Here is a 25,859-nt window from a genome sequence, read left to right as displayed (position 1 = left end):
CCAGTCCGGTGGTGCAGGCACACACCCGTGCTGTGGAGCCTTGGCCTCCCCCGGACATCTGGTCAGCACACTCCGGTCTGTTTGCTCAGTGTCTTTAGTTTGTACAGCCCTTTAGCTCGCTCCATCAGCTGAAGCACAAACATCAGCCGGTGGCTGATGGCGTCTTTGGGCCACCACCCCACAATCCAGGGCCTGGGTTGCTTAGAGATGGGAGCAGATGCAGCCAAAATTGTGAACATATCTTTTCCACTTCATTACCCTGACCCTTGTCAGTGTGGGCGGGATGGGGAGTTCTGGTCTGAATCTTCACAGAAAAGTGGTTACAAAATGCCCAGGGGGGAAAAAAATCTCTCTGTGAGCTTTTCCCATTTTGTTCATTGAAGTTGGCTTTAAACCCGAGGAAGAAACGATCCCAGGGGAATTAGATTGGAGCGTGAAGAAAACGGTACATGCACATCCCTCTTTTTAAGGACCCGAGGGACAGGTGTGGATGCAAACGGCCCCTGTGAGCAGATGGGAGTCCAGCAGCCTTCCTTCTCAGCCCCATTCTACAGGCAGGCAGAGTTTCATTTGCTTCCATACCTGTACAGCCCAGGTGCCAAGTAGGTAGGACCAGAGGCCGCCTAACCTCTGATTTCTTATTTCCACCCATACCTTGGGAAGCCAAGCAGTGAGCTGATGGCATTGGCCTGGGGAAGTTTGACCCATCAGAGGGGTTCTACCTGATGGATTTCCCCCAAATGACATGTGCAGGGGTTGACAGGAGGCAGTAGGGGTGTCGGCACAGATCTGAGTCTAGCAGGTGGAACGGGAGGTGGCTGGGAGAAAGCAGTTCCCCCTGCACCCTGCACCAGTGAAGCGGAAAGGTGACCGGCAAGGACCTTCCCCGTGATGTGTGCTGAGGGGAGCCTGCTTGTTTCAGTTAGGGAATGACCCAGCTTTGCTGGGTCCACTTGTACAGACTAGTTCCCGGGTAGATAGTCTGTACTAGGGTAGGTAGGCCAGGTCCTGGCTTATACAGGCTTTGCTGAACTCGGTGTGTATGCCAGCCACCTGAGGAAAAAACTCATTCCTTTGAAGGACCACAGGCTTAGAATGTGAGCCCCTGCTCCCTGCCTGCTTCTCTAACTTCATTCAAGAGTCAGGGTGTATCCCCTGGGCGCATAGATCCAGGAAGCCTTGGTTAGGAAAAGGAGTGTCACCCCACGGCCTTCCCTGTGAAAAGATGCACACGTCTTTGTGCTTCTTAGGGTCCCTAAGGAAAAAGGTCCAAACTTTTTGGCAGTGGCCTGTGGGGATTCCTGTCCAGTGGCCTGAACACCAGAGGAGGGGCTGCCCGCAGCTGCTGTTTTCCCCTGTGGGAATGTGACACAGCTGGGCCTGTTTATGGTACAGCTGAGGCACTCAGGGAGGGTGAGTCATCAGGGTGAGGGAAGGCCTACCAGGAGGCCCAGGAGTTCAGGCACGCAGGACAGGTTCTGCTTAGCAGAATTCGAGGCAGCAAAGTGGCTGTGAGCAGAAAGCATAGAGCTGGGAGAGGGGCTGACTGCCCTACCTGTGAGTGTGCCTGGGAGCCAGGAGCACAGCTCCAGCTTTCTCTCTGGGAGCAGAGCTGGTTTCCCTCCAGCATGCCCTCGAGCCCTGCTAAGGCAAGTCAGCTTACTACTCAGCGAGCACTAACCACGTCGCTGTCACCGCCACCCTCACTTCTCGGCATCGCTCTATCTGACAGGACTGGGCAGGGGCAGAAGGAAGAGAGACTAAGAGAGAGAGAGAGAGGGAACCCAGACCTGGAAGAAACAGGGAGAGTCTGTATACAGACTCAGGTCCCCAGGTGGGATGGCCCTGGATCACAGGTCAGCTGAGGGCAGAGGTCTAATCCCCAGTGAGCTAGAATCAGACAGGATGCCTCATAAGGGACATGGAAGGGGGGAAGATGGCATGTGAGGAGAAATGGCTTGAGACCCAAACAGAAGGTTGTGCCGGGCCTTGAACTGGCTACACTTTTGAATCCTGAGTTTGACCATTAGTAGCTTGAGGGAGTCCTTTGACTCTTAAATGTTTTGTTCTAAGATAGGCTGGCTGAGGATGATTGTGAATTTCTAATCCTCCCACTTCTCCCTCCTGAGGGCTGGTGAGCACCGTGCCAGGTTTAGACTGAGAGTTTTGTAAGCAGTGAATGAACATGACAAGGAACATTTAGACGGTAGCTTTCATGGTTTCGAAGATGTTACAGATACAGGTGCTAAAAATAGTTGCTATTAGTATACATGCTATTTAATGGGAGGGAAATCTGAGGGTGCCGCCCCTGAGCCAGCCAATGAGGGAAATCTCTGGCAGGCAGGACCTCTTTGGAAAGAGAAGGACGCAGCCTGAAGGAGAAAACACAATTAGCATTACTACTTAGGTACAAGGTAACCAGTACCAAAGGGAAACCCTGGCTCTGTGACTGTTGTCAGGATGTTTATGCTTTGGGTTTCATTAGTCAAGGACATCCTCCCTCTCCCTACAGAGCAGCGCAAGCCTAGGTCGTCCCTAAGCTGAAACACACCTGGACTATTAGTCATTGAGCCGAATGTGGTGGTTCAAGCTCATGCTCTAGCTTGAGGCAGGAAGATCATGAGTTCAAGATCCTCACAGCTAATATGGTAAGAACCTGTTTTTTAAAAACAAATTAGACAGGCCTGGCCGTGCAAGGCCTGCAATGCTAGTGACTTGGAGGTTAGGGTTGGAAGATGGTTCGTTAAAGCCCTGCTTAGGATGCAGAGTGATTCGGGGCCACCTTGGACAGATTGGTGAGGCCCCGTTTAAAGGGAACGCTGGAGATGTAGCCCAGTGGTAGAGAACTCCCTAAGGTGTGCACAGGCCCCGCATTACAGTTCCAGTACGGCGCTCCCCATCCCAAATGACTAAATCTTTGTATGAATAAACATAAAAGGACCTATGGTCTAAAACCAGAGACCTAAATTACAGACCATCAGATAAGGAACTACTAGGCAGTTATTTTCAATTGTGTCAGGAACAGTAAATAGTTTAGAAAATACTTTATAATAATAGATCAGAAAGGAAAAGTCAAGACACATGCCTGTAATCCTAGTTCTTAGGAGGTGGTGGCAGAGAGTCATCTCTCCAGCCCCTAATAGCAAGTATGAAGCTTAACCTGGCTACATGGGACCATATCTTAAAAACAAACGTGATTGTACAAGGTGCACTTGCCTGTGATCCCAGCACTCAGGGAGGCAGAGGCAGGCGGATCTCTGTGAGTTCGAGACCAGCCTGGTCCTACAGGACAGCCAAGGCTACACAGAGAAACCCAATCTTAAAAAACCAAAACAAAGAAACATGCAAAAGTGAAAACCAATATGAAGGGGCTGGAGAGATGATGGTTCAGTTGGTTCAGTGGTTAGGAGTGTCTGCTCTGTGAGAGGACCTGAGTTTGGTTCCCAGCACCCACACAGCAGCTCTCAACCATCTATAACTCCAGTTTCAGGGCATCCAGCACCTGGCCCCTTGGGTCCCTGCATGCATGTACATAGACATATATGCAGTCAAAACACCCGTACATATAAAATACTAGCAACAACACAGAAGGGGGAGTAAAGAAGCTGGTGCACCCCTTTAATCCCAGCACTCAGGAGGCAAAGGCAGGTGGATGTACTTGAATTTGAGGCTAGCCTGGTCTACAAAGGAGTTCCAGGGCAGCTAGAGCTACTGTACAGAGAAATCCTGTCCCAAAGAAAAGAGAAGTTAAGGGGGGTGGGGGAGGGAAGGGTTAGTTGGATACAGCGTTGCAACCCTGTAGTCCCAGCTGTTAGAAAGACTAAAGCAGAAAAATGACGTGTGCCCAGGGGTTCAAGATCAGCCTGGGCAACATAGTGTAACTTCCTCAGAAGAAGGAGAAAGTGTATAACAGTATGTAGGGCTGGTGAGATGGTTCAGTGGGTGAAGCAAGGCGCTTGCTGCCAAGGCTGATGACCCGAGGGTCAGTCCCTGGGATGCAAGTGGTGGAAGGAAAGAACTAATTCCCACAAGTTGTCTTTGTTCCAAATGTTTTATAGTGGACATGCATTCCTCTTGTAATTAGAAAAAATATTCATAATTTAAAATACAAGAAATGGGCGTTGGCGGGAGGCCGTTTAATGTGGTTTGCTCTGAGGCTCTGTGCTCCCCTCAGAAGGGCACGCCGGCCAAAATAACATGAGTTTTCTCGGTTTGGTAACATTCTTCCAGGTAGGAGGCTGTGGCCCATGCCGGTATTCCCAGCACTTTGGGAGGGGCCAGGTGAAAGATTGAAGGATCGTAGGAGATCTTGTCTCAGAAAACTGATCAGAAATGCTCCAGGCAGGTAGCCAGGAGGGAGAGCTCAGCTGCAGCTATCCATCCTGCCCAGGGCAAATGATTTCATCAGGAGCAGGTGAACTGCCCTTTTGTCTCTGGCGTCTGGTGTGAGGAGATCAGAGCAGGGCCCTTGTTACGTTGGCCTCTATCCTGGGTAACGGTTACGGTGGGCTTGAGATGAAGATAGAAGAAAGAAAAGGGTCGGTCAGCACGTGCTCTGCTTTTCTGGCCTGTTTCCTAGCCCTGCTGAAGGTTCAGGGCAGATTCTAATGTGGGGAATTTTCCCTGAGGGATAGTAGCTGTGTGCGGGAATGCATGCTCGGTGTTTGCGTGGACGCTGCCTGGAGGAGGACGGGCACTGGCCTCCCTGCGTGACCCCTTTGATCATCTTTCTTTCTCCACCCTCCTGAGTGGACTGGAGTCCCCTGCAGCAGTGTTTCCCTCTCTCCACACAGGCAGTTGCTGCGCGGTGCTTCTCCCGGACAGACGCCTTTCCCGCAGGTGTATTTTGCTGCCTGAATACACGCAGTGGGACGGGAGTGTGCCCTTGAACTGCTCCATTCCTTCCAGGCAGGTGTGCAGGGAGCAGTTAACTCAGCGCTCACCTGAGCGGGTTCATGTGCACCTGGCCGTGTCACATTTTCTTTGTCTCCTATGCCCCTCACTTGTCCCCCTCCCACCCCTCCCAGAAAGTCTAGAATGAGGAGAAAAAGCTTCTGTGCTAAGAATTTGGAAAAAGCTTAGCTCATCACCCTGGCTTTGTACCATAAGACTTATAAATTTGTTAATGTTCCTTCCCCCCCCCAAACTATCCTGTTTCTTACTAATATTCTGAAAAGTCCTAATCACCTAGAATTTGTTTACCATTCACTTCACCTAGAGCATGCAAGTCCAGCGTGCAGTTGTGTTGTTTTGGTTTTTGAGACAGGGTTTCTCTGTGTAGCCTTGGCTCTCCTGGACTTCTTTTTAGACCAGGCTGGCCTCGAACGCACAGAGATCCGCCTGCCTCTGCCTCCCAGAGTGCAGGCACTGCGCCCTGCTCCAATGTGTTTTAATGTGTTTACAGAGGTGTGTAGTCATCCCTTCAGTCAACTCCACCACCCCAAACAGAAATCCTGTACCCCGGCCTTTGCCTATCACTAATCTACTCTTTGAATTTGTCTACTTGGGGCACTTGATACAATGGACGCATATAACATGCTCTTTTAAGAAAATTATTTGAGTAAAGGTGTTTTGCGTGCATGTTTGTATGTGCACCGCATGCATGCAGTGCCTGCGGAGTCAGAAGAGGGCATCAGATCCTTTGGAGCTGGAGTTCCAGGTGGTTGTTAGCCACCGCGTGGGTGCTGGAAGGAGCCATGTCTCCAGGTGTGGTCTCCTGAGCCCTCGTGTACTGTTTTCCCAGGCTCACACCATGGAGCACCACTCAGTTCTTCTCTCCTGTTGGCAGTTATGTATTTATCACCTTTTGTTTATCTGTTCACCGTGGTGGGCTGTTTCCACTTTCGCTATTATGAAGAGTGCTGTCCTAAACATTGATGCGCAAAGCATAGTTCTCTATCTCCTAGGAGTACCTAGAGGAGAATAGATGGGTTACTTTGTTTTAATTGTCTGAAAAACCAACTCTTTCCAAAGGGGCTGTACTGTCTATTCCTTCTGGAAGGTTATACTAGCTCCCTCCGGGCTCCCCCAAGCCTTGTTACTGCCTAACCTAGAATGGCCACCCTAGTGCGGCTGTGTGTGCATGCACGTGTGGAGGTCACAGGACAGCTTGTGAGGCTTGGCTCTCTCCCTCTACTGTGTGGCTCCCAGGGGTTGAAGGTAGGTTGTCAGCCTTGGCAGCAAGTCCCTTTCCCGCCAGCACTCTGGCTATGTATGTATGTATGTTTGCATCTATCTCTGTCTGTCTGTCTGTCTGTCTGTCTGTCTGTCTGTCTATCTATCTATCTATCTATCTATCTATCTAATTTACTGAAGCAGGGTTGGAAATTGCTCTGTAGACCAGGCTGGTCTTGCACTTACAGAGATCCACTTGCCTCTGCCTCCTGAGTGCTGGGATTAACGGCTTGCACAGCTACACCTTTGTCTCTTCCCTTTGTCTTTTGAGGTTGGCTCTCACTGTATAGCCTCGTTGGCCTGAAATTAACTATGTAGACAGAGCTGGCCTCCTCACACCGGTAGTGATTCTCCTGCCCCTGCTTCTCTCAGAGTATAGACATTTAAAAATTTTTTTATAAGGTTCATTGCTTATTTATTTAATCATGAACAAAAGCAGGCAGAAATAATGAGAGACAGGCATAGCATTCCAGCTACCCCGGTTTAGTGCGAAGGAATGGGCTCACAGTGGCCTTCTCTTGTCTTGAGCTAGGGTCATGCTGTGAGCCTCAGGGAACTTTGAGACCTCTCTCAGTCACCTAGGTGAATGTGGGATTCTGGGGGAATCTTAGTGAGGAAAGGAGTGTAGTTTAGGCTCACACACACTAGCTGAATTTAATGAGACAGGTAGACATAACTCTGAAAAGAATGTCCCCGGTGCCAGTGGCACTGTTCACGCCAAGCTCCTGAGGTGGGAGAAGAGCTGTGGCTGCTTGAGGCCAGGCTGTGCTCTACTCCAGGGTGTGGGAATCCATCCATGGCTTGTTGTCATTTTTTTTTTCTTCTTCTTCTCCGAAACAGGGCTTCTCTGTGTGCCTTGGCTGTCCTGGACTCACTCTGTCATCCAGGCTGGCCTCAAACTCACAGAGATCAGACTGCCTCTGCCCCCCAAGTGCTGGGATTAACAACATGTGCCACCATGCCTGGGATACCTTTTTTTAAAGATATTTTATTTATGTGTATGAGTGTTTTGTCTACATGTGCAAATGTATGTATAGTGTGTGTGCAGTGCACAGAGGCCAGAAGAAAGTGTTAAGGATGATTGTGAGTCCCGTCGGTGCTGGGAACCGAACCCAGGCCCTCTGTAAGAGCAACAGTTGCTTTTAACTGCGGAGCCATGGATCCGGCCGAGTGTCTTCGAAGGCCTGAGCTTCTGCAGAATCATTGGGGTTTGGCTTTGAGATCATTCCAGATGAGCCCTTGCTTTGCACCCATGCTCACAGTGGTCATGTTAAAGACTGCCTAAGCTTTCCTAATCTTGGCTTTCTGGAAGTACCAGATGACTCCCAGGAGTGTCAGGTTGGAGAGAATCTTCTACTTACACTCAAAAACTTTGAGGCAGGAATGGGAGCCACCTCCCTTGTCAGGATCATGATTGGCACCTTGCAGAAACATTCTCTCAAAACCGAAAGCAGCTTTTGCTGACATCTAGTCCTCTGGGGACTCTTTGGATATTTTTATTTATAAAATGGCACTCTTTTCCCCAAATAGATTCTTATTTTTAACGGGCTTTCTCCCTTTAATGAGTGCTTACGGCTCACAACTTTGCTCTGTGACGCTTCCTTCACATATGCTAAGGGCCCTCCCTGGTCTCTGTCAGGAGTGGTAGAGGCCAGAGCAGACAGTCAGTGCCGTGTCTTTTCTTCTGGAGTTGGATTTCTTCCTTATGCTGTGTCCCTTTTCTATCTCTGCCTGGGAAGGGAAATCGTGCAGTTAATTGCCTAGACTGTTATGCTGTGAATTCCACAGAGGGAGAGCAGGTGAGACGTGAGGCCTGGCCATTGCTAGCTGCTCTCTTCCCTCCTCCCTCAGGCAAGTCCAGACTTGGCCCAGGACAGCTATGATCGCAGCCCAATAAGCTTACTTAAAAGGAGACCTTCTTGCCACTTTTGTAACCTCAATTGCATAGTTCTCTGGTATGAATTTTGCAGATGACAGTGTTGTGTCACAGTGTCAAAAGGCGAGACACACCTGTGACCTAAGCCTTTTTTCCTTCATCCATGCCCTTAGCTGCCCAATATGTTCGGTGACCTTCGGTCCACATTTATTGCCTTGATGATTGGATCCTACGCTTCCTCGGCGGTTACCTTCCCAGGAATCAAGGTGAGGGTGTGGCCAGCTGGAGTCTCTTCGCCTCCCCTAATGGTACTTTTCCCTAGCATCGGGGCTGACAGAGACCTTGGCTTAGGCCTCTGCAGCCTCTCTGAAGAGAGAAGTCATGGTGAGCACTAGCGGCGGCCCCTCAGCTGCCCCCCACCTGGGCAGGATGCACCTGGCGCCACAGGCGCAAGGAAAGAAAACCACTGGGGCCCCTGGAAGAGGAGGGCTTGAGATGTGCTGTGGTGTGTGACCCCAGACTGGATGGGGAAGGGAAAGCGGGGTGGGTGAGCTTGTCTCTGGTCCCGGGAGCCTCCAGCCTGTTGATGTTGGGCTGCTGTTCCCCATTAGCCAGCCGGAGCTCTGCTGTCCGCCAAGTTGGTTCAGCTGTTTCCCTCCCAGGCAGGCTTCTGAGCCTGTGGAAGTCACGTGGGATCAGGAAGGAGCCTAGGCTCGAAATCTCCTAGTCCCAGTTCCCTCCCCTATTCTGTCGCTCTCTCAGGATGCCACCAGGGACTTTTCCTCCCTGAGCACTGGCATCAAGGAGAAGGTGAATTTGGGGGTACAGACATGCCATGATGAGAGGGCGCCACAGGTGGAGGCTGGGAACCTGGGGATCCCTGTGGTGGGTGGTAGGAATTTGGCCATCCCTCCTGTGAGCTTTCTCTTGCTCCTGGATGGTGGAGGAAGCAGAAGGTCAATGCCCTCTGTGTATAACTGCTGGCCTTTACCGAGGTAGCTGGCAGCTACTTGCCAGGGCACTTAGCAGACCCGCACATTGGGTCTGCAAAAAAATGAGGATGATCAAGACAAGCTTAGGAGCACAGGCCTGGAATCATGACTACTAAGGAAGCTGAGACAGGAGGGGATGGCAAGTTCAAGGCTTTCCTGGGCTACAAGGCACGTTCAAGGGCAACCTGGGCAGTTAGTCTGTACTTGTCTCATAGTTTTTTTGTTGTTTTGTTTTGTTTGTTTAAGATTTGTTTATTTATGAGCTGGAGAGATGGCTCAGAGGTTAAGAGCAGTGACTATCCTTCCAAAAGTCCTGAGTTCAATTCTCAGCAACCACATGGTGGCTCACAACCATCTATAATGAGATCTGGTGCTCTTTTTTTGTTTTGTTTTATTTTGTTTTTCGAGACAGGATTTCTCTGTGTAGCCCTGGCTGTCCTGGAACTCGCTCTGTAGACCAGGCTGGCCTCAAACTCACAGAGACCCACCTGCCTCTGCCTCCCGAGTCCTGGAAGTACAGGTGTGCAACACCACTGCCCAGCTTTGGTGTCCTCTTCTGACATGCAGGCTAACATGCAGGCAGAATACTATATAAATAATAAAATAACTATTTTATGTACGGGTATCTTGCATGTGTGTACCATGTGCATGGCTGGTACAGTGGATCCCTGGAACCGGAGTTACAGACAGTTGGGTGCTGCTATGTGGTTGCTGGGAATTGAACCCTGGTCCTCTAGAGGAGCAGCCAGTGCTCTTAACTTCTGAGCCATCTCTCTAGCCTGTTTCATAGTTTTTCAAGGGCCCTAAGTAAAGCTCACTGGCAGACAATTGGCAAGCCCACAGGAGGTTGTAAGTTCAATTTCTAGGACTGTGAAAAATAGAGAAGAGGAAAATAGAGAAGAGGAAAAGAAAAGGAAATGGTGACAATTGGTGCTAAAATGCACAGCCAGCTGCCCTCCACCAGGATCATCACTCAACCTGGCCAAAGTAGTCTTGAGTAGTGTCTGTGCCTAGTTCACGAGGAGCTAAAGGGGAGGTGTTGGTCAGACTCGGAGCTCCTGCAAGTGTATTTTAAGACTAGAGAAACATCAGTGCAAGATTGTGCTTGTCCTCTGGAGGTGGAGGCAGGAGGATCAGGAGTTTGAAGCCAGCCAGAGCTACATGAGAATCTGTTCCAAAACAAAGAAGAAAAACCCTCAGAAGGAGCAGAAAAATCTTAGCCAGCACTGTTCCCTTTGACCCAGTAAGACAGGCATGACAGTGATAAGGTGATCATCACCTTTTAATGGTGACATTTGGTTCAAATTGGATTCCAGGGGCAGACAGGTTGGGATTGCCAGAACGTGAGTTTCTATAGCTGAACAGCCCAGCTCACAAGGCTGTGCCTTTTCATACAGCCCAGCCCAGCGAGAGCTCCCAGTGCCTGTTCTGGCTTCCCGTTGATAATACTTCTCCCTCACCTGACAGCTAATCTATGATGCTGGTGCCTCCTTCATTGTCATCCTGGTGGTCTGGGCCGGCTGCTCTGGCCTGGTTTTCCTCAACTGTTTCTTCAACTGGCCACTTGAGCCCTTCCCAGGCCCAGAAGACATGGACTACACGTAAGTAGGCGTGCTCTCTGCCCTACACTCCCTCTGGCCAGGGTCCTAGGAAGCACCAACAAACACTCGTCCTGTGGCCACCAGGGTGAAGATCAAGTTCAGCTGGCTGGGCTTTGACCACAAGATCACAGGGAAGCAGTTCTACAAGCAGGTGACCACAGTGGGGCGCCGCCTGAGCGTGGGCAGCTCCATGAGGAGCACCAAGGAGCAAGCTGCCCTGCAGGAGGGCCACAAGCTGTGCCTCTCCACTGTTGACCTGGAGGTGAAGTGCCAGCCTGATGCTGCAGGTACCCACACATGGCTCTCACCTTCCAGGTTGGCCCAGGAGATCTGGGGCGGGAGCTGGGGGTGGGGAGAGCGATGGTAAACCCTCATTTACATTACAGGTGTGGCCCAGGGCTTCCTGGATTAGCAAACATTGGCTGAGGCTCTGTGGGCATTCTGGCCCTGAATACCTATTCTGTCTCAAAAGGGGCAGAGGTACCATCCATCCTATTTTACAGCCACAGTGCTGAGTTTCACAGAGCTTAGGGAGGCTGCTCATGAGGCTCAGCACAGACCTCAACAGGGCTCTTCTTGGACCCTCACCTCCGGCACAGCCTGTATACTGGGCCTTCTTCCCTTTCCCAGGGCCCGGATGTTAGATGGGCCACGTGTCTTGGTCCTGAGTCTCATGTTTTCTTCCCACAGCTGCCCCCTCATTCATGCACAGCGTGTTCAGCCCCATCCTGCTGCTCAGCCTGGTCACCATGTGTGTCACCCAGCTACGGCTCATCTTCTACATGGGGGCCATGAACAGCATCCTTGAATTCCTGGTCAGCGGAGACCAGAAGACAGGTAAGTGTCCTCTGGGCCTTGGTGTATCCCGCCAGGGTAGGGCAGTGTTGTCACTGTCACCAGCTAGGTGAAGCCCTCCAGCCCCACCAGCTGAAGTGTTACTCTGTTAAGCCAGATCTGTAGGGCTGTATCTGAGACTGCTGGCTTGTCAGGGCGGTTTTGTCACAGCCAGCCTGACTGTTCTTTCATGTCCCCATCAGGGTTTCCCTGCTAAGGAGGGAGAGGACTGAAATAGCTCCATGTGTTTAGGGTGTGGGGTGTGTGTGTGTTTCCAGTGCCAGCAGGGAAGGCTGAGGGCGGTGTCTGTACTGAAAACACTGCCCAGAGCAGAAGACAGCAGCCCGGCCCCTCCCAATCACATCCCTGAGCTGAAGTGGTGGCTTGGCGCTTGGACAACCTGGGGCCTGAGGGAGGACCTTTGTCCTGGCAGAGGACTCTGGTCAGTGGGGGCCCATTCTAGGCTCTGTCCTGCCCTGGGAACCAGGGAAAACAGAGGCTTCCCAGGAACAAGTAGCTCCAGTTGAGGCTTGTTCACTCTGGGAAACAACCGATAACACACAGGAAAACAGCAGCAGGTCTCGGGCTGGCGAGGGGCTCTGCTTTGAAGAGAAAGTCAGTACTTCCCCAGGGCCCGGCTGACTCAGCTTTAGTCATCCAGAGCAGGCAGCACAGACACACTCAGCAAATCCTCTCTGTCTCACCAGCCTGCCACTTTCTTTTGTTGGCTAACTTGTTTTTACTGAGGGAAAGATAATGCAGTCCTTGCAAGGAGCCAAATACCAGTTTTCCGCAGGGACAGGAAGGCTTGCTCTCACCTCCAGGCACCTTCTGGCTTCTCCGTGGGGGAGAGAAAGTGGAAGGATGCTGAATGTAATGAGCAAGAAAATCATGATGAGGCCACAGTAATGGCCTCGGGGTCCTTTAGGAGAAAATGACCCTTAGCTTTGTCTAAAGATATTTTCCTAGCTTTTTTGTTTGTTTGTTTTGTTTCTTTTTTATTTATTATTATTTTTTCTTTTTTTGAAACTTGAGTTTCTCAGTGTAGCCCTGGCTATCCTGGAACTCACTCTGAAGACCAGGGTGGTCTTGAACTCACAGAGATCTGCCTGCCTCTGCCTCCTGAGTGCTAGGATCACAGGAGTATGCCACCACTACCCAGCTATAATCTCCTAACTTTATAACCCTGGAACCTTTTTTTTAAACGATATGGGGTTTGGACTGGAAACGTGGCTTGCTTGGGAGAGTGCTCTCTTAGCATGTGTGACACCACACCACAGAAATCGGCTTGGTGCCGAATACCTTTACGCCCAGCACTCCAGAGGTGGAAGCAGGAAGATAGGAGGTTCAAAGCCATCTGAGGTTACGGAGCATATTGGAGGCCTGTGTGAGTTAGAGAGTGTGCCTGGGTGGCCTTTCCTGCCGCTTCCCCCAGACTCTCAAGGCGCCTCCTACTTCAGTGTGCTGTAGCTATGACTGCAGTGTGGACCGCATCGTTCCTTTTCTTTCTTTTTTTTTTTTGAGAGGCAGTAGCCTAGGCTGGCATGGAAGTTGTTTAGTAGACTAGGTCACCTTTAGACAGGAGGTGATCCTCCTGTCTCAGCCAAGTACTGGCATTACCATCACACCCAGCTTAGTCTTCTGGTATTTCAGTCAAATAAAAGCCTTTCACTAGGATGAGCTCATCAGGTAAAGATGCTGGTTGCTCATGTGGAAGTCTCCTGTTGATTTCGGAGGCTGACCGCGGGTGTGAAGCTTGCATGGCAAGCACTTTAGCTGTTAGGACATCTCAAGCCGGGAATAGTGGCATACTCCTTTGATCCCAGCATTTGGGAGGCAGAGGCAAAGTTGAGTTGGAGGCTAGCCTGGTCTACAGAGTGAGTTCCAGTACAACCAGAGATACACAGAGAAATATTGTCTTGAAAAAACAAAACAGAAAAAAAGATGGGCATCTGATACACTTCTGCAGTCTCAGACACTAGGCAGACTGAAGCAGGAAGATTATGATTTTGAGACCAGTTGGGCTATACAGTGAGACCTTATCTTGGGGGGGGGGGAAGCCAGGCAGTGGTTGTGCATGTCTTTAATCCCTGCATTTGGGAGGCAGAGGCAGACAGATCTCTGTGAGTTCAAAGCCACCCTGGTCTACAGAGTGTGTTCCAGGACAGCCAGGGCCATGCAGAGAGACCCTGTCTCAAAAAACAAAACAAACAAAAAAACATTGATCAACTTCAAGAAGTAGAGGAGATCAGGAGAGGGAGTCTGGGGTATAGTGGACAGGGCCCTGCCCCTGTGTCTCCAGCCCCCAGGGATCTGGTAAGGGAAGAAGACTGGCTGTCTAGGGAGAGCTGTGGGGTCAGGTGACAGTGTGCCTGGCACCGATCCTCTGACCTTTCCTTCTCTCTGAGTGCAGCAGGAGGTAACAGTGACAGAGTAGCTTTCCCACAGGGCCACATGGTAGAATTCTTGATTTTGCCAGGCCTTCTGCCTTCAGCATGCCACTTCCCCATCATGGTGCCTGGCTAGGGCCACAGACCTGACTCACCAGCCTGCCCGTGATTAGTAACCAGCAGCCAGGAGAATATCAGCTAGGCTGGGCTCTCTCACACATCTGACCCCAGAGCTGGAGTGGGCAAGGCCTTTGTTGAGTGCTCTGGGGTCTCGTGGGAAGTGGGGTGTGTGTCGTTAGGTAGCCAACAACTAGCTAGCCCCTTTCCTTCTTGTTTGGACTCCTGTCGCTGACCTCTCTCCTTTCTGCCTTCCCACCTTTGCTTTCTCGATGAAGTGATGGCAACTGGTAAGCAGGGGGGTCGTCCCTAGGGGAATTGCAACACCCTCAGTACTGTCTGCTCAGCCCAGAGACTTCTTGCCTCAGATTTCAAACATCCCTTTTGACTAAACTGGTGGGGTAAGGGTGGAGTATTTAGCGGTCAACTATTTTTCATACCCCGCCCCCCCTGTAATTTTGAGTCTCTTTGAAGATGGGAGCCCTGACGTCAGAGTCCCTGTGAACAGGGTGCCTTCCTGGTACAATTCTGGGGACAGAAAAGGATGGTTAGTCACATATAAAGCCCCAGTCATGGGCATCGGTGATTTTGTGGTTTTCCAGTCAGAGTGACTTCCTGAAACTTCGACTGTGGGGGTCATTGTGACATACTGGATTTCATTAGCTGTTTGAGGGGAAGCAGTAGAGGTTTAGAGCAGAAAACTGGCCTTCGTTCTAGCTTTGAATTCAGAGGTTAAAATCTGTAGGTTCCTTTCAACCCATAGTGACCAGGGGCTCCAAGGCAGACCCCTGAGTACCTGCAGACCCCACTGAAGCTGGTCCCCAGGGCGGTGTCTGGAGCCCCCGTGACATGCCGTCTCCCTCCCAGTTGCCCTTTATACGTCCATCTTCGGTGCACTCCAGCTGCTCTGCCTGCTGACCGCGCCTGTCATCGGCTACATCATGGACTGGAGGCTGAAGGAGTGTGAAGAGACCTCTGAGGAGCCTGAGGAGAAGGACGCTGCTCAGTACGTAGGCCGCAGCCTGCTCACTCGGGGCCTGGCGGGCAGGAGGAGCAGGAGGTGCCCTCAGGGGCCTTGCCAGTCCAGCACACGTTCCTGCCTCGGTGGAATTTTCTGATGTGATGACGTTTGGGAGACAGTGATACAGATGGAAGCAGAGGGAAACGCAGGACTCCAGGCTGACACTCACATCATTGGCACAAGCCACTCAAGGAGGCTGGGGTCATTCCACTCACTGAGGTTGTCAGCTTCTCTAACCAAGCGTGCTAATGATGTGCTGATTATGAAGATTAAGCAGGGCTCTGGAGGCCTGCTTTGTGAAAGGGCTAGGCTCTAAGATCAGAGGATGAGTTAAATGCTGTTTTCTCCAACGCCCATCTCATGACAGGCCCGTATTTATTGTGTCAGGCCCAATGCCAAGCACTTCGCATACAATGTCTCACTTCAGCTTGGTACTGTGATGCAACGTGTGTTGATGCTGTACCCATTTTACAGATGAGGGGACCAGGGCTGGGTGTCTGAGTCTCTCAGAGGTGGTATACTTAGAAAGTGGTGGACCTGCAAATTGCTGCCCTCTTTTGAACATTTGCCATCCGTTCTTGTGATCATCCATGGGGTTTCAGTGTGGGTGGTGTGGCTGGAATCAGTAATAGTTAATCCACGAGGAAATAATTACAGAGACTCTCTGTTATCTAGGTTAGGCCCTAGAGCCAAAAGGCTATCTGCCATCCTGGTTCCATCTGCTCTGTGTTTGTTTCCCCTCACCCTATCCTGCCCTCCAAGGGGAAACCAACTCACGCTTGTATTTGGCTTATTACCAGCTTCCTGCAAGATATGGGTGCAGTGAGGCTTTGCTGCATCCTCACTGGGGCACACTCCGCTCCTCGCCTCCCCCTTCCCCCCCGCCGTCAGCAAGCTCGCTGAGCAGGGTTGCGGGGTGAAGCCGTCTTCTCGGAGGTGCGAGCCTCCGCTTGAACCAGCATCTGAGACGGCAGGCCAGAGAGCATCCCTAGTGCTGCTCTGAGATGGGGTTGAGTGACCTGGGATCACTGGGGAAGGCCCACCTTCCTCTAGGGAGCACCCCCACAGCCTAAGTTCTGTGTGTGCTTTTTCCACAGAGGGGAGAAGAAGCCCAGACGAGACAGGCAGATTCAGAAAGTCACTAACGCCATGCGCGCCTTTGCCTTCACAAACGTGCTGCTTGTGGGCTTTGGGGTCACCTGCCTCATTCCTAATCTGCCTCTACAGGTAGGTCTGGGGAGAGGGACACAGATGAGAGGTGTTTAGAGGCTAACGCGTGCATGTGACATCATTCGTTCAGTTTGGCCAGCTGCCAGTGTTTGCTGGCGGTCTGCTTAAGCCTCTTCCACTCCCCAGCTATGGACTGAAGCAAAGGGTGAGCTACGAAGATTAGCTTTCTTGGACTCTTCTCCAAGAAGGCACATTGTTCTCTGTCCTTAGGCACCTGGTGTGCTGTGGGTATCACCACCATCTGCTTCCCGGAACTGTGTGATTTTACATTTTCTCAGACGTTGAAATCTTGACAGTCTAAAGAGGTTTTGTCTGAGGCTGAGTGGTGACACAAGCTTTTAACCCCAGCACTCTTAGTGGCAGAGACGGCAGTGTCCACACGGCTGTAATCCTGGAGGGAACACAGAGTGACCAATCCTGGCTTGGTGTCAGGGTTCAAAGGCTTAATTCCTTTATACAAGATATCTTTTGTCTTTTGAGACAGAGTCTTTCTGTGCTTGCCACAGACTTGATTCTCCTGCCTCGGCCCTTCAAGTGCTGGGATTACAAGAGCATACCACCATGCTTTGCCTTGCACAAGAGTTCTGAGTCTTTGAAACCTGACTTGCTAGAGTTTGTAGGCCAAGTAGACTTGCACCTGCCTGGGCCCCACCCTTTGGGCTGTGAAAATGTTCTAGCAGTCTGCTTAGGCCCAGAGCCCTAGTTTACAAGGTGAAGGACGCACGTGAGAGGCTCCTGGGCGTCCCACTGGGTGCAGCCGAAGTGCAGCGATGTCTCACGCCAGCTCCGGGAAGAAACGAAGAGGCTCTTTGTTTACAAGGTGCCAGGTGTTGAGCTATGTTGAGCACACAGGTGTGCTCACCCACAGCTGCTGAAACATGTATGTGCTAGCACTGGGTGTGCACACCTGATAAACCACTGGAGACTTGCACCAGCCAAAGAGCCTCAAGGACCTTTGTCCAGACCATCTCGTCTAACGGAGGGAAGATGCTCAGTGGAAGACAGTCTCTCTGAAGGCAGAGACAGAGCCTGTATACATCCACAGCTGCATAAGCTTTCAAGCCTGCCAGGGTAGCCCTGGGCCCCCACCACCCACATCCCTGAGCGCAGGCCCTCGATGCTGATGCAAGATGAAAGAAACTAAGGACAGACACAGGGCCCTCTGGCAGAGTAAGATGGCTAGTGCCTCTCAGGGCTGGCCAGTGGTGGCCTTCCCAGGAAGAGGCCTTGAAAACCCTGTAATAGAGATGTGCCAGGCAGGTGAAGACAGCCCCTTGACAGTCGGTAAGTAGAGCCTGGATCATCAGGCAGGGAGACCTCCGGAAAAGTCCTCACATAAAATACAGATTTGTAGAGCTTGGTAAGGGCATGTTGCGCTTTTATGCATTTGTTTGCAGTGTCCCTTGTATGAATATTGTTATCATGGCTGGCTTTAAGCTTTCAATAAAACACCAGTGAGTGTGGAGTTTGGAAGGGTTCGCAGTAAACCACAGCAATATGGTATTTCTCTTCTACACATACATGAAGATGCCCTCAGAACATTCAGTAGTAAGACTAGGGAAAGAATTAGGAAATGATAAACTTGGAGCATTCATTACCTTTGTTTTAAGATAGTCAATTTCTTAATTGCAAGTTTATGTAATTAAAATTTTCATAATGACTACATAGCAACTGGCTACAAAATTCATGAAAGGGTCAGCAAGGTGGTTTAGAAGTGGAAGATATTTGCCTGGTGACCTTGACCCTGAGGCCCACATGCCAGGCAGGAGAGAACTAACTCCCAAAAGTCCTCTGATCCCCATACAGAGTCACCGACATCTGCATGTACAAAATAAGTAAGTGTAATTCTTTAAAGAAAAAAGTTTATCCCAGTTCTTGGGAGGCAGAGGTAGGAGTTTAAGGCCAGCCTGGTCTACATAGCGAGTTCCAGAACAGCCAGGACGATACAGAAAAATCCTTGTCTCGAAATACAAAAAAAACCCACAAAAAAATAAATAAGTAAGTAAATAAACATGAAAGAAAAAAGTTGCCAGGAATGGTGGCAGATGCCTGTAATCCCAGCACTCAGGGACCCAGAGGCAGGCATATTGCTGTGAGCTCCAGAACAGCCTGGTCTACAAAGTGAGTCCAGAACAGTCAAGGCTACACAAAGAAACCTTGTCTCAGAACAACAACAACAAAAATTTTTAATGTGTGTGTGTGTGTGTATGTGTACTAAGTGTGTGCTGGTGCCTACAGAGGCCAGAAGAAGGCATTAGGTCCCCTAGAACTAGAGTTGCAGACAGTTGTTAGCTGCCAAGTTGTTGGGAATTGAACCAGGTCCTCTGGAAGAGCGGGCGGTGTTCTCAGCTGCTGAGCCAGCTCTCTGGCCCCAGTTTAAAAAATGACAGACCTGAAGAGATGGCTCAGTGACTAAGAGCAATGAAAGCTGTTATGCAAGGACCTGAGTTCAGTTTCCAGCACCCACATGGTGACTCACATTGTAACTCCAGTTTCAAAGAATCTAGAGCCATCTTCTGGACTCCGGCACAAGGTGCACTTATGGTGTGTGTGTGTGTATGTGTGTGTGTGTGTGTGTATGTGTGTGTGTGTGCAGGCTAAACACTGGTATACAAAAGTAAAATTTATGTATATATATAAAAACTTGTGGTTTTCAGCTATGACTGCTAAATTTTTTTTAATGATATAGTTCTATTAACAGCCCAGCATAGCGGCACATAACTTTAATCCCAGCACTGTGGAGGCAGAGACAGGCAGATCTTTGTGAGTTTGAGGCCAGCCTGGTCTACGTGGAGAGTTCTAGGGCAGCCAGGGCTACACAGTGAGACCCTGTTTCAAACAGAACAAAACAAAAGGACAGGAAATTCTGCTCTGAGAGCTGGGGCCGTCCAACTGGCTCTAGTTCCTGTGCCTGTGTCTCCAGGAGCCAGAGGGAAAGGACAGAGGAGGCTTTCTTGCTCACACTCTGCTCTCCCTCCTTCCCTCCCTCAGATCTTCTCCTTCGTCCTGCACACAATTGTGCGAGGATTCATCCACTCTGCCGTAGGGGGCCTATATGCTGCTGTGTAAGTCCCCGGGGGCTCTGGGTGGTGTGGTGGCCCTAACCCAAGGGTACCGCAGGTGGCACCGAGACCCTGAAACTGGCCCGTCCTTCCCTTCTGTTGTGTTTCATTGGCATCAAGGGCTGTTTCGGCTCTCTGTATCAGAAAAAGGCCATTATACATACCTGACAGCAGGTGAGTTGGTAGGCAGACAGTTGGGTGCCCACAAGCCTTGGCATTTAACACGAAGTCAGTCTCTCGGCTGGGGTCAGTGCCTTTGAGCCCTAGGGGTTGCCACTCAGCCAATTCCTGGCACCATCCCTGGGTGCTCACTGGGACAGGGTTGGGTTCTGGCTGCCTGAAGCTAAATACTAAAGTGTATTTAGTAGGGGCAGTGTCATGGGTAACTGGTCCCAGAAACCCTGGGCTGTCCTCACCCAGGGTTTCAAAGGGCCGTTCGCTGGCCATAGCCCCCCTGGACCCTGGCTGCAGTGAAGCCTGTGTCTTTTCCAAGAAGCTACACAGCTGTTCCTGCCTCTCTTGCCCAGGGCTCAGCCCACTGTCTGTGACAGGAATGCAGCCTATCCTATCCTAGCTTAGGACTCCCTTGTACTTCTTGGGCAAGAGTCTGATGTTCCCCGAGATCAGGCCCAGAACTCCTTCCCTCTTTAAGCAGCACCCTACAGGGGTCATTCCAGGTCCTACTGTCCCCCGCGTGGCCCTCCCCAGTCCTAGAGGAAGTTGTGGCTGCCCTGGCAGGGTGTGAGGGAGTCGGGCAAGAGTTGTGATGCTGAGTTTCCGTGATTGTGCAATGCTCCTGGAGGGGGATTACAGCAGAGCCATGCTCAGCCTCCAACCTGCTCCCCGGGAGTGTTTCCCAAGCCACAGACTCTGCTGGCACCACACTTTCCACCCCGCTCAGCCCTACACCCACAGACGGAGGGCACATCTGAGCAGTCTGAAGCCTCAGGGATCAGCACCCAACCGTCCCGAGGCGCTCCCAGCAGGCACGGGGGGGGGGGGGTAGCCCTGCCTACCAGCAGGCCTGAGCCATGCCAGTGAGGGGCTTGGGAAGCCAGCGAATGGCATTGGCTGTGACAGGTCTCCTTGCCCCAACAGGTACCCCTCCACACAGTTTGGTAGCCTCACAGGACTGCAGTCTTTGGTCAGCGCACTCTTTGCTCTCCTGCAGCAGCCGCTGTTTCTGGCCATGATGGGTCCTCTTGGAGGAGACCCTCTGTGGGTAAGAAGGGTCAGGGTGTCTCTTCATTCTGTTCCTGGGAAGTGGAGCCCAAGGACGGCAGGCAGTGTGGGAGTGCTGGACAGAACGCAATCAGGGGTTCCTTGTGAGTGGTGGCTAGGCAGGAGGAGATAGAAATGGCCTCTCTGGATCTGATTCTGGGGTGAATCCCAGGCTTCCCATCATTCTAATGCAGACATGAGTTGTCCGGTCCCAGCCCAGTCCCTGAAGACTGCTGAGTGGCACGTGGAGTACTGGGACATTTAGATACTGGAATGTGGAGTGGCAGCCCTGCGACCTCTTGACACTTCCTGTTTAGTTTTCACTCCTTTCTCCTCTGACTACCTCCTCCCCGAAAACCTGTGTGCCCAGGAGGGAGGGCGCTGCCCTGCGGTGAATACAGCCCCTGACAGCCCCCTCCCCACCTCCCCAGGTGAACGTGGGTCTGCTCATCATGAGCATGCTGGGCTTCTGCCTGCCACTTTACCTGATCTGCTACCGGCGGCAGCTGGAGAGGCAGCTTCAACAGAAGAGGGAAGACAGCAAGCTGTTCCTTAAGATCAACGGCTCCTCCAACCGGGAGGCTTTCGTGTAGTGCCCGCCGCCTCAGCTGTGGCCTCCTGCCTGAGCTTCAGTGACTGAGTGCTGTCATCTCCCCACCCCAGAGGATCCCGTGAGCTCCCTGGATCCTGCCCTTTGCTACACTGGAGCCCGTACTTCCTCACAAAGCCCTGGCCCCCGGCTGTGAAGTGCTGGTGTGGGGGGACAGGAGAGGGCCCAGGACAGTGAACCTCCCACTGCCAGAAGCTGGGCTGCCCTAGCCTAGCTGTCACCCCAGGGGCTCTGGGATCTTGGCTCTCCATGGAGCTTATACCTGGAGCCAAGGTGACCCCCCCACCCCCCGTCAAGCAGGCTCTCTCACTGATCTGGATTCTGCCTCTTGCCAAAGCGGAGGGGCCGCCATCCTCTGACCACACGACCTGTCCCTGAGCTGCATGTCCACCGACCACGCCTACCTGAAGACAAAGGCTTGCACTGTCTGCGCTCCCCTTGCTTGGCCCCTCACCTCCCCAGGCCAGTCTGGCTGCCTGAGGAAGGAAGGACCCGCTTCCTGTTGTTGGTGCTATCCCCTTTGTAATCCCAGCGCCCACCCCACCCCACCCCACCGCCTGGTCTTTTCCTTGAAGGCCTGTGGAGAAGCCCCACTGTCTGAGGCTGGGGAAGGGATGGAGGGCAGAATATTAACACAAGGCCTCAAGAGCCGTGGGCAAGGCTTCCTCAGAGTAGCAAGTACATCTCTACTGCCACCCTTGTTCCAGCCTACAACCTGCAGGGAACTTAGGGGACACCACAAGGGCACCCTTCCACCCACACACACAGCTGTTTTCTGGGGTGGGAACAAGGTCGGGAGTGGTAGGTGTGAAGCGCCAAGCCCAAGTAGGGAAGAGGATTAGTGAGTAACCAAGGGGTGTGTGTTTATGTGGTGAGTGTGTGCGTGTGTGTTTACGGTAGGGAGCTTAGCCCAGGGGCTGCCTGTACCAGTGGACCAGACCAGAGGCCAGCCAAGCCTACCCAGTCAGCCTTGCTTTCTGATGGAGCTCTGTGCTTGGCCGTGTGGTTGCAGCGCCCCCTGCTGGCAGACTGCATTCAGGGCCCTGGAGCTGTTCTTGTGGGAGAAGCCTAGCAGGCCTGCCTGGCTCAATAGCCCACTCACCTTAATGGCCCCTAGAACCCCTGTCTGAGACCTCTTGGGGTGCCAAGAGGGGTGAGTTGGTTTTTAAGTCTATGGTTTCCTCTTTAATTTTCATCAGAATTCTTTTTATGAAGCAATAAATCCATTTTTCTGTTGGTAACGGATGCCCCCTCCTCACACACCAGTTGACTACCATTGTATGTGCCTGTTTTCTGACTGCGAGGAAAGACAGGGTAAGAGGTTCTTCCAGGAAGGAAGAGGAGAGAAGGCAGGCACAGTGACACACGCTTTAATCCCAGCACTTAGAAAGCTGAAGCAGGCCGAGTCTGAGGCCAGCCTGGTCTACATGGAGAGTTCCAGGGCTGTGTTCCAGCCCATTTGTGTTCTGCTGGTGACAAGCCTGGCTTCGAGTGAGAAGTCTAGGGAAGGCCACAGGCAAAGAGAAGCCCTGCCTACCCCGTACCTCAGGCAGATGGGACTGGAGGCGTGTGGGCTGCCTTCACTGCTGTCTGTTCCAACTAGACAGGCCAAGCCTGAAGCCGCCTTGACTGTTTCTTGTCACCTTGTGACCCAGGAGTTACGCTACGTGGCAACTACAGGAGTCATCCACTGAGTAGTGTGGAGATGTGGTGAGGGAAGATACAAGAGCTGCCCCCAGGCCAAGGTCGGGCTCTGTAGTCATAGTGGACTGCCAAGTCTCGGCTCCAGTCTGCTCAGACATTCAAATCATAAACCCCACAACAGTGAGCTACTGGTAGCTTTCTCTGAGGCTTCTCGTGGCTTGGTGGTAGAGCTCATTCTTAGCATGGACAAGGCCCTGTTTCCCAAAAGAACTGGATCTGGGTTTTCCAAGCCACCTCCCGGAACACTGGTCTGTGATAGAGTACTGGTGGGTTTGTTTCTGAGAAGGACTAGTCAAACGTCAGGGTATACTGAGGTAGTGCCAGAGCAGTTACTTCACAGGGAGTACCCACAACACTTTTCCCCTGGTCGTGAACATTGCAGCTGTCTGAGAAGGCATGTAGCATCAGGCACGGTGGCGGGAGGATCCTCCGAGTTCAGGGCCAGCCTGGTCTACATCACACGCATTCCAGGCCGGACAGGACTACTCAATGAGACCTAAAAAACAAGCAAAAACACAAGTGTTATAAGGATGTGGAAAAAAAAATTGGATGTTTTCTGCGTTGCTGTCTGAATGGTTGAGCTGTGGAAATGTGGCATGGTCCTGTTAATGCCAGTACCAGGGGGCAAAGAGTGGCATGTTCCAGCCTGAGCTGTGACCCTGCTTTCACACACATGCTGCAGAGTAGTCTCTGATGGGAGCCATGCTCCTCCTGCGTGTGTGACATACTTTTGGAAGGTCCTGCAATGTTAAGACTGTAGGCCTCAGGGCTGGTTGTGGATGTAGTTCAGTTGTTAGCGTGTTTGCCTAGCTCACACAAAGCCCTGCGTTTGATGCCCAGCTCTGAATCACACTGGGCACGGGGCACATACCTGTTATCCCAGCACTTGGAAGGTGGTGACATGAGTTTAGATCATCCTTGGCCACAGGGTGAGTTTGAAGCCAACCTGGCTTCCAGGAGATTCCTGTGTTCTAAGACAACAAAAACAGATGGCAGGCTGCCTGTCTCACCTGTGTCTTGGCTTGATTCTGGTGCCTCCCAGAGGTTAAGGTGCCCCTCTGGGGAGGAACGTAGTTTGAGGAGGTGCTGACTGACAGAGTGCCTCCGTGCTAGGGACATATCATGAGGTTGGAACCAAAGACAGTAAAGGCCCTGGGGGGGGGGTTACCTCCTGTGTTCTGTCCCGCAAGAAGTTCTGATGAAAGCTTGTACATAGCCGGCCAGTGATGGTGGCCACACACACCTTGAATTGCAGCACAACCCTGCTCAGAGCACTGCAGCTGCCTCCACAGAGCAGGCCATTATAGTCTCAATGCTGTTGTCTATGAAGGGCGGTAAGAGGTTCTCCTGGGCTTTGGGGACAGTGAGGCCCTTATCTGTGACATGATAACTGATAAGGGCCCAGCCCAAGTGTGAAGGCTACTTCCCTCACACATAGATGGTGGGCTGTGAGCACAAGAGCACCCAAATATTCCAGGGGGGCTTCCTTATCCTCAGGCTGTAGCCCTTTCCCTGGGTTGAGGGTCTTGAGACTATATCCCCATGCTCTAATTTGCCCTGAGGCCCAGGGTGTGGACAAGTCGCTTGAGTGTTGAGTGTCAGTGTCCTCTGTGAGGAAGGCATTGTGGCCCTGCTAACACAACAACAATCTTGCACGCCCTGGTCCCTGCAGTGAGTCATTCTTAGATGGACAGATCCGAGACAGGACTGTGGGCAGCTCCCTAACCTTGACTGTTCTCTGAGGGGAGCCCACACGTGAGCAGCCAGACTGCATTCTCAGGGAAAGCTTGAGTGTCATTTTCTCACGTGGGGTGGAGGCGTCTGTGCTCTCCCGGTGTGGCTAAGGGGACCTGTAGGTAGATCTCACCAACAGCAGTGTGTGTGACGTGCAGCAGGAACAGCCTCCGGGGCCCTGGAGAAAGGCGGACGGCACAGGGAAGGAGGCACCGCTTCCCTCCAGACTGACACTGACTTCAGGCGGCTGACCATGCCGGCCTAGTGGCCAGGTGGGTGGGAAGGTCAGTCCTGCTGACCTCAGTCCCCTCAGAGCCTCTCCTACAGTGAAGCCTTACCTTCTCTTTGCCCAGTTGCCTACTTTTCTAGCTCTGACTTTCACATTTGGTAAGAGGCTTGGCCAGAGAGCCTTGGGGTCAAAAGTCCCAGTCCTGGGGTAGCACTTTTTTAATGACTGCCTTTTCAAATGACTGCTTGGCCAGGCCTTCCTTTATGTGTGCGTGTGTATGTGTGTTTCTGCATTGAGAACGATGTGTAGGGGTGGCCTGTGTGCTGTAGAATGTGTGTGCATGTGTGTGCGGGTGCTGAGATGTCCTGGTGTGTCTGTCTTGAGAGCAATGTCTAGGGTTGCCTTGTGCTGGAATGTGTCTGTGTATGTGTGCGCGCACACATGCTCTTGCTGAGATGTCCTGGTGTGTCTGTCTTGAGAGTGATGTCTAGGGGTGCCTTGTGCTGTAACGCCAGGAGGCAGAGGAGGAAAGGCCCGTTGTGTCCCTTTCTGTTACTAGGAGCATCTAGGCAGGTCAGAATCCAGGCCATATTAAAGGCCCAGCCCAAGCCTTAGGATGAGGCTGAGGGTGTGTTCTGACACTCAGCAGGGTCAATAGTGTCACTGATAACTCAGCAGCTGACCTTGGCCCTTCCCTGTCGCTCTACTGTTCCTAGCCCCCAGCATACACCTTGGCACACAGTAAGCACCTAATAAACGTATGCTGAGAATGACTAAGAACTCCTTCGTGGCTCCCTCGTCTCTTTCTGTCTGGATCACATGGCTCTTGCTCAGACGCCCCGCCTCTAGTGTGAAGCATGGTTCGCTGCTAGTGTGGAGGGGACAGAAGCTCAGCAGAGGGGCGGTCAGAGGGCTGGGCCACTCAGGAAGACACACAGGGTAGAGAAGCTAGGATGTGAGGTGAAGCCTGCGAGCTTGGAGGGTGCACTCCGGCCCCTGCCCCTGTCTTTTGTTGCCACCATTCCCCACCTTCACCCTGCCCTCCATGGAGATAAGGAAGACAT

The 25,859-nt window shown here is 51.9% G+C and overlaps 1 protein-coding gene across 3 annotated transcripts in view; it reads left to right on the top strand.

Moving 5' to 3' along the window:
- The window catches only part of Slc43a2 (solute carrier family 43 member 2), a 44,821-nt gene extending 19,246 nt beyond the window's left edge, over window positions 1–25,575 (top strand). For all 3 annotated transcript variants that reach the window (XM_021634149.2, XM_060387297.1, XM_021634078.2), the window contains exons 6-14: window positions 8,224–8,316; window positions 10,510–10,643; window positions 10,728–10,930; window positions 11,334–11,480; window positions 14,852–14,990; window positions 16,103–16,232; window positions 19,227–19,300; window positions 20,396–20,519; window positions 20,950–25,575. In XM_021634149.2, the coding sequence (XP_021489824.1) occupies window positions 8,224–8,316; window positions 10,510–10,643; window positions 10,728–10,930; window positions 11,334–11,480; window positions 14,852–14,990; window positions 16,103–16,232; window positions 19,227–19,300; window positions 20,396–20,519; window positions 20,950–21,111 (1,206 nt within the window). In that variant the 3' untranslated portion in view covers window positions 21,112–25,575. The remainder of the gene's footprint in view (window positions 1–8,223; window positions 8,317–10,509; window positions 10,644–10,727; window positions 10,931–11,333; window positions 11,481–14,851; window positions 14,991–16,102; window positions 16,233–19,226; window positions 19,301–20,395; window positions 20,520–20,949) is intronic.
- Window positions 25,576–25,859: the final 284 nt, after the last annotated feature.

This window comes from Meriones unguiculatus, chromosome 7 (assembly GCF_030254825.1).
Source record: "Meriones unguiculatus strain TT.TT164.6M chromosome 7, Bangor_MerUng_6.1, whole genome shotgun sequence".
Taxonomy (NCBI): domain Eukaryota; kingdom Metazoa; phylum Chordata; class Mammalia; order Rodentia; family Muridae; genus Meriones; species Meriones unguiculatus.
This window is presented reverse-complemented; position numbering and strand designations above follow the sequence as displayed.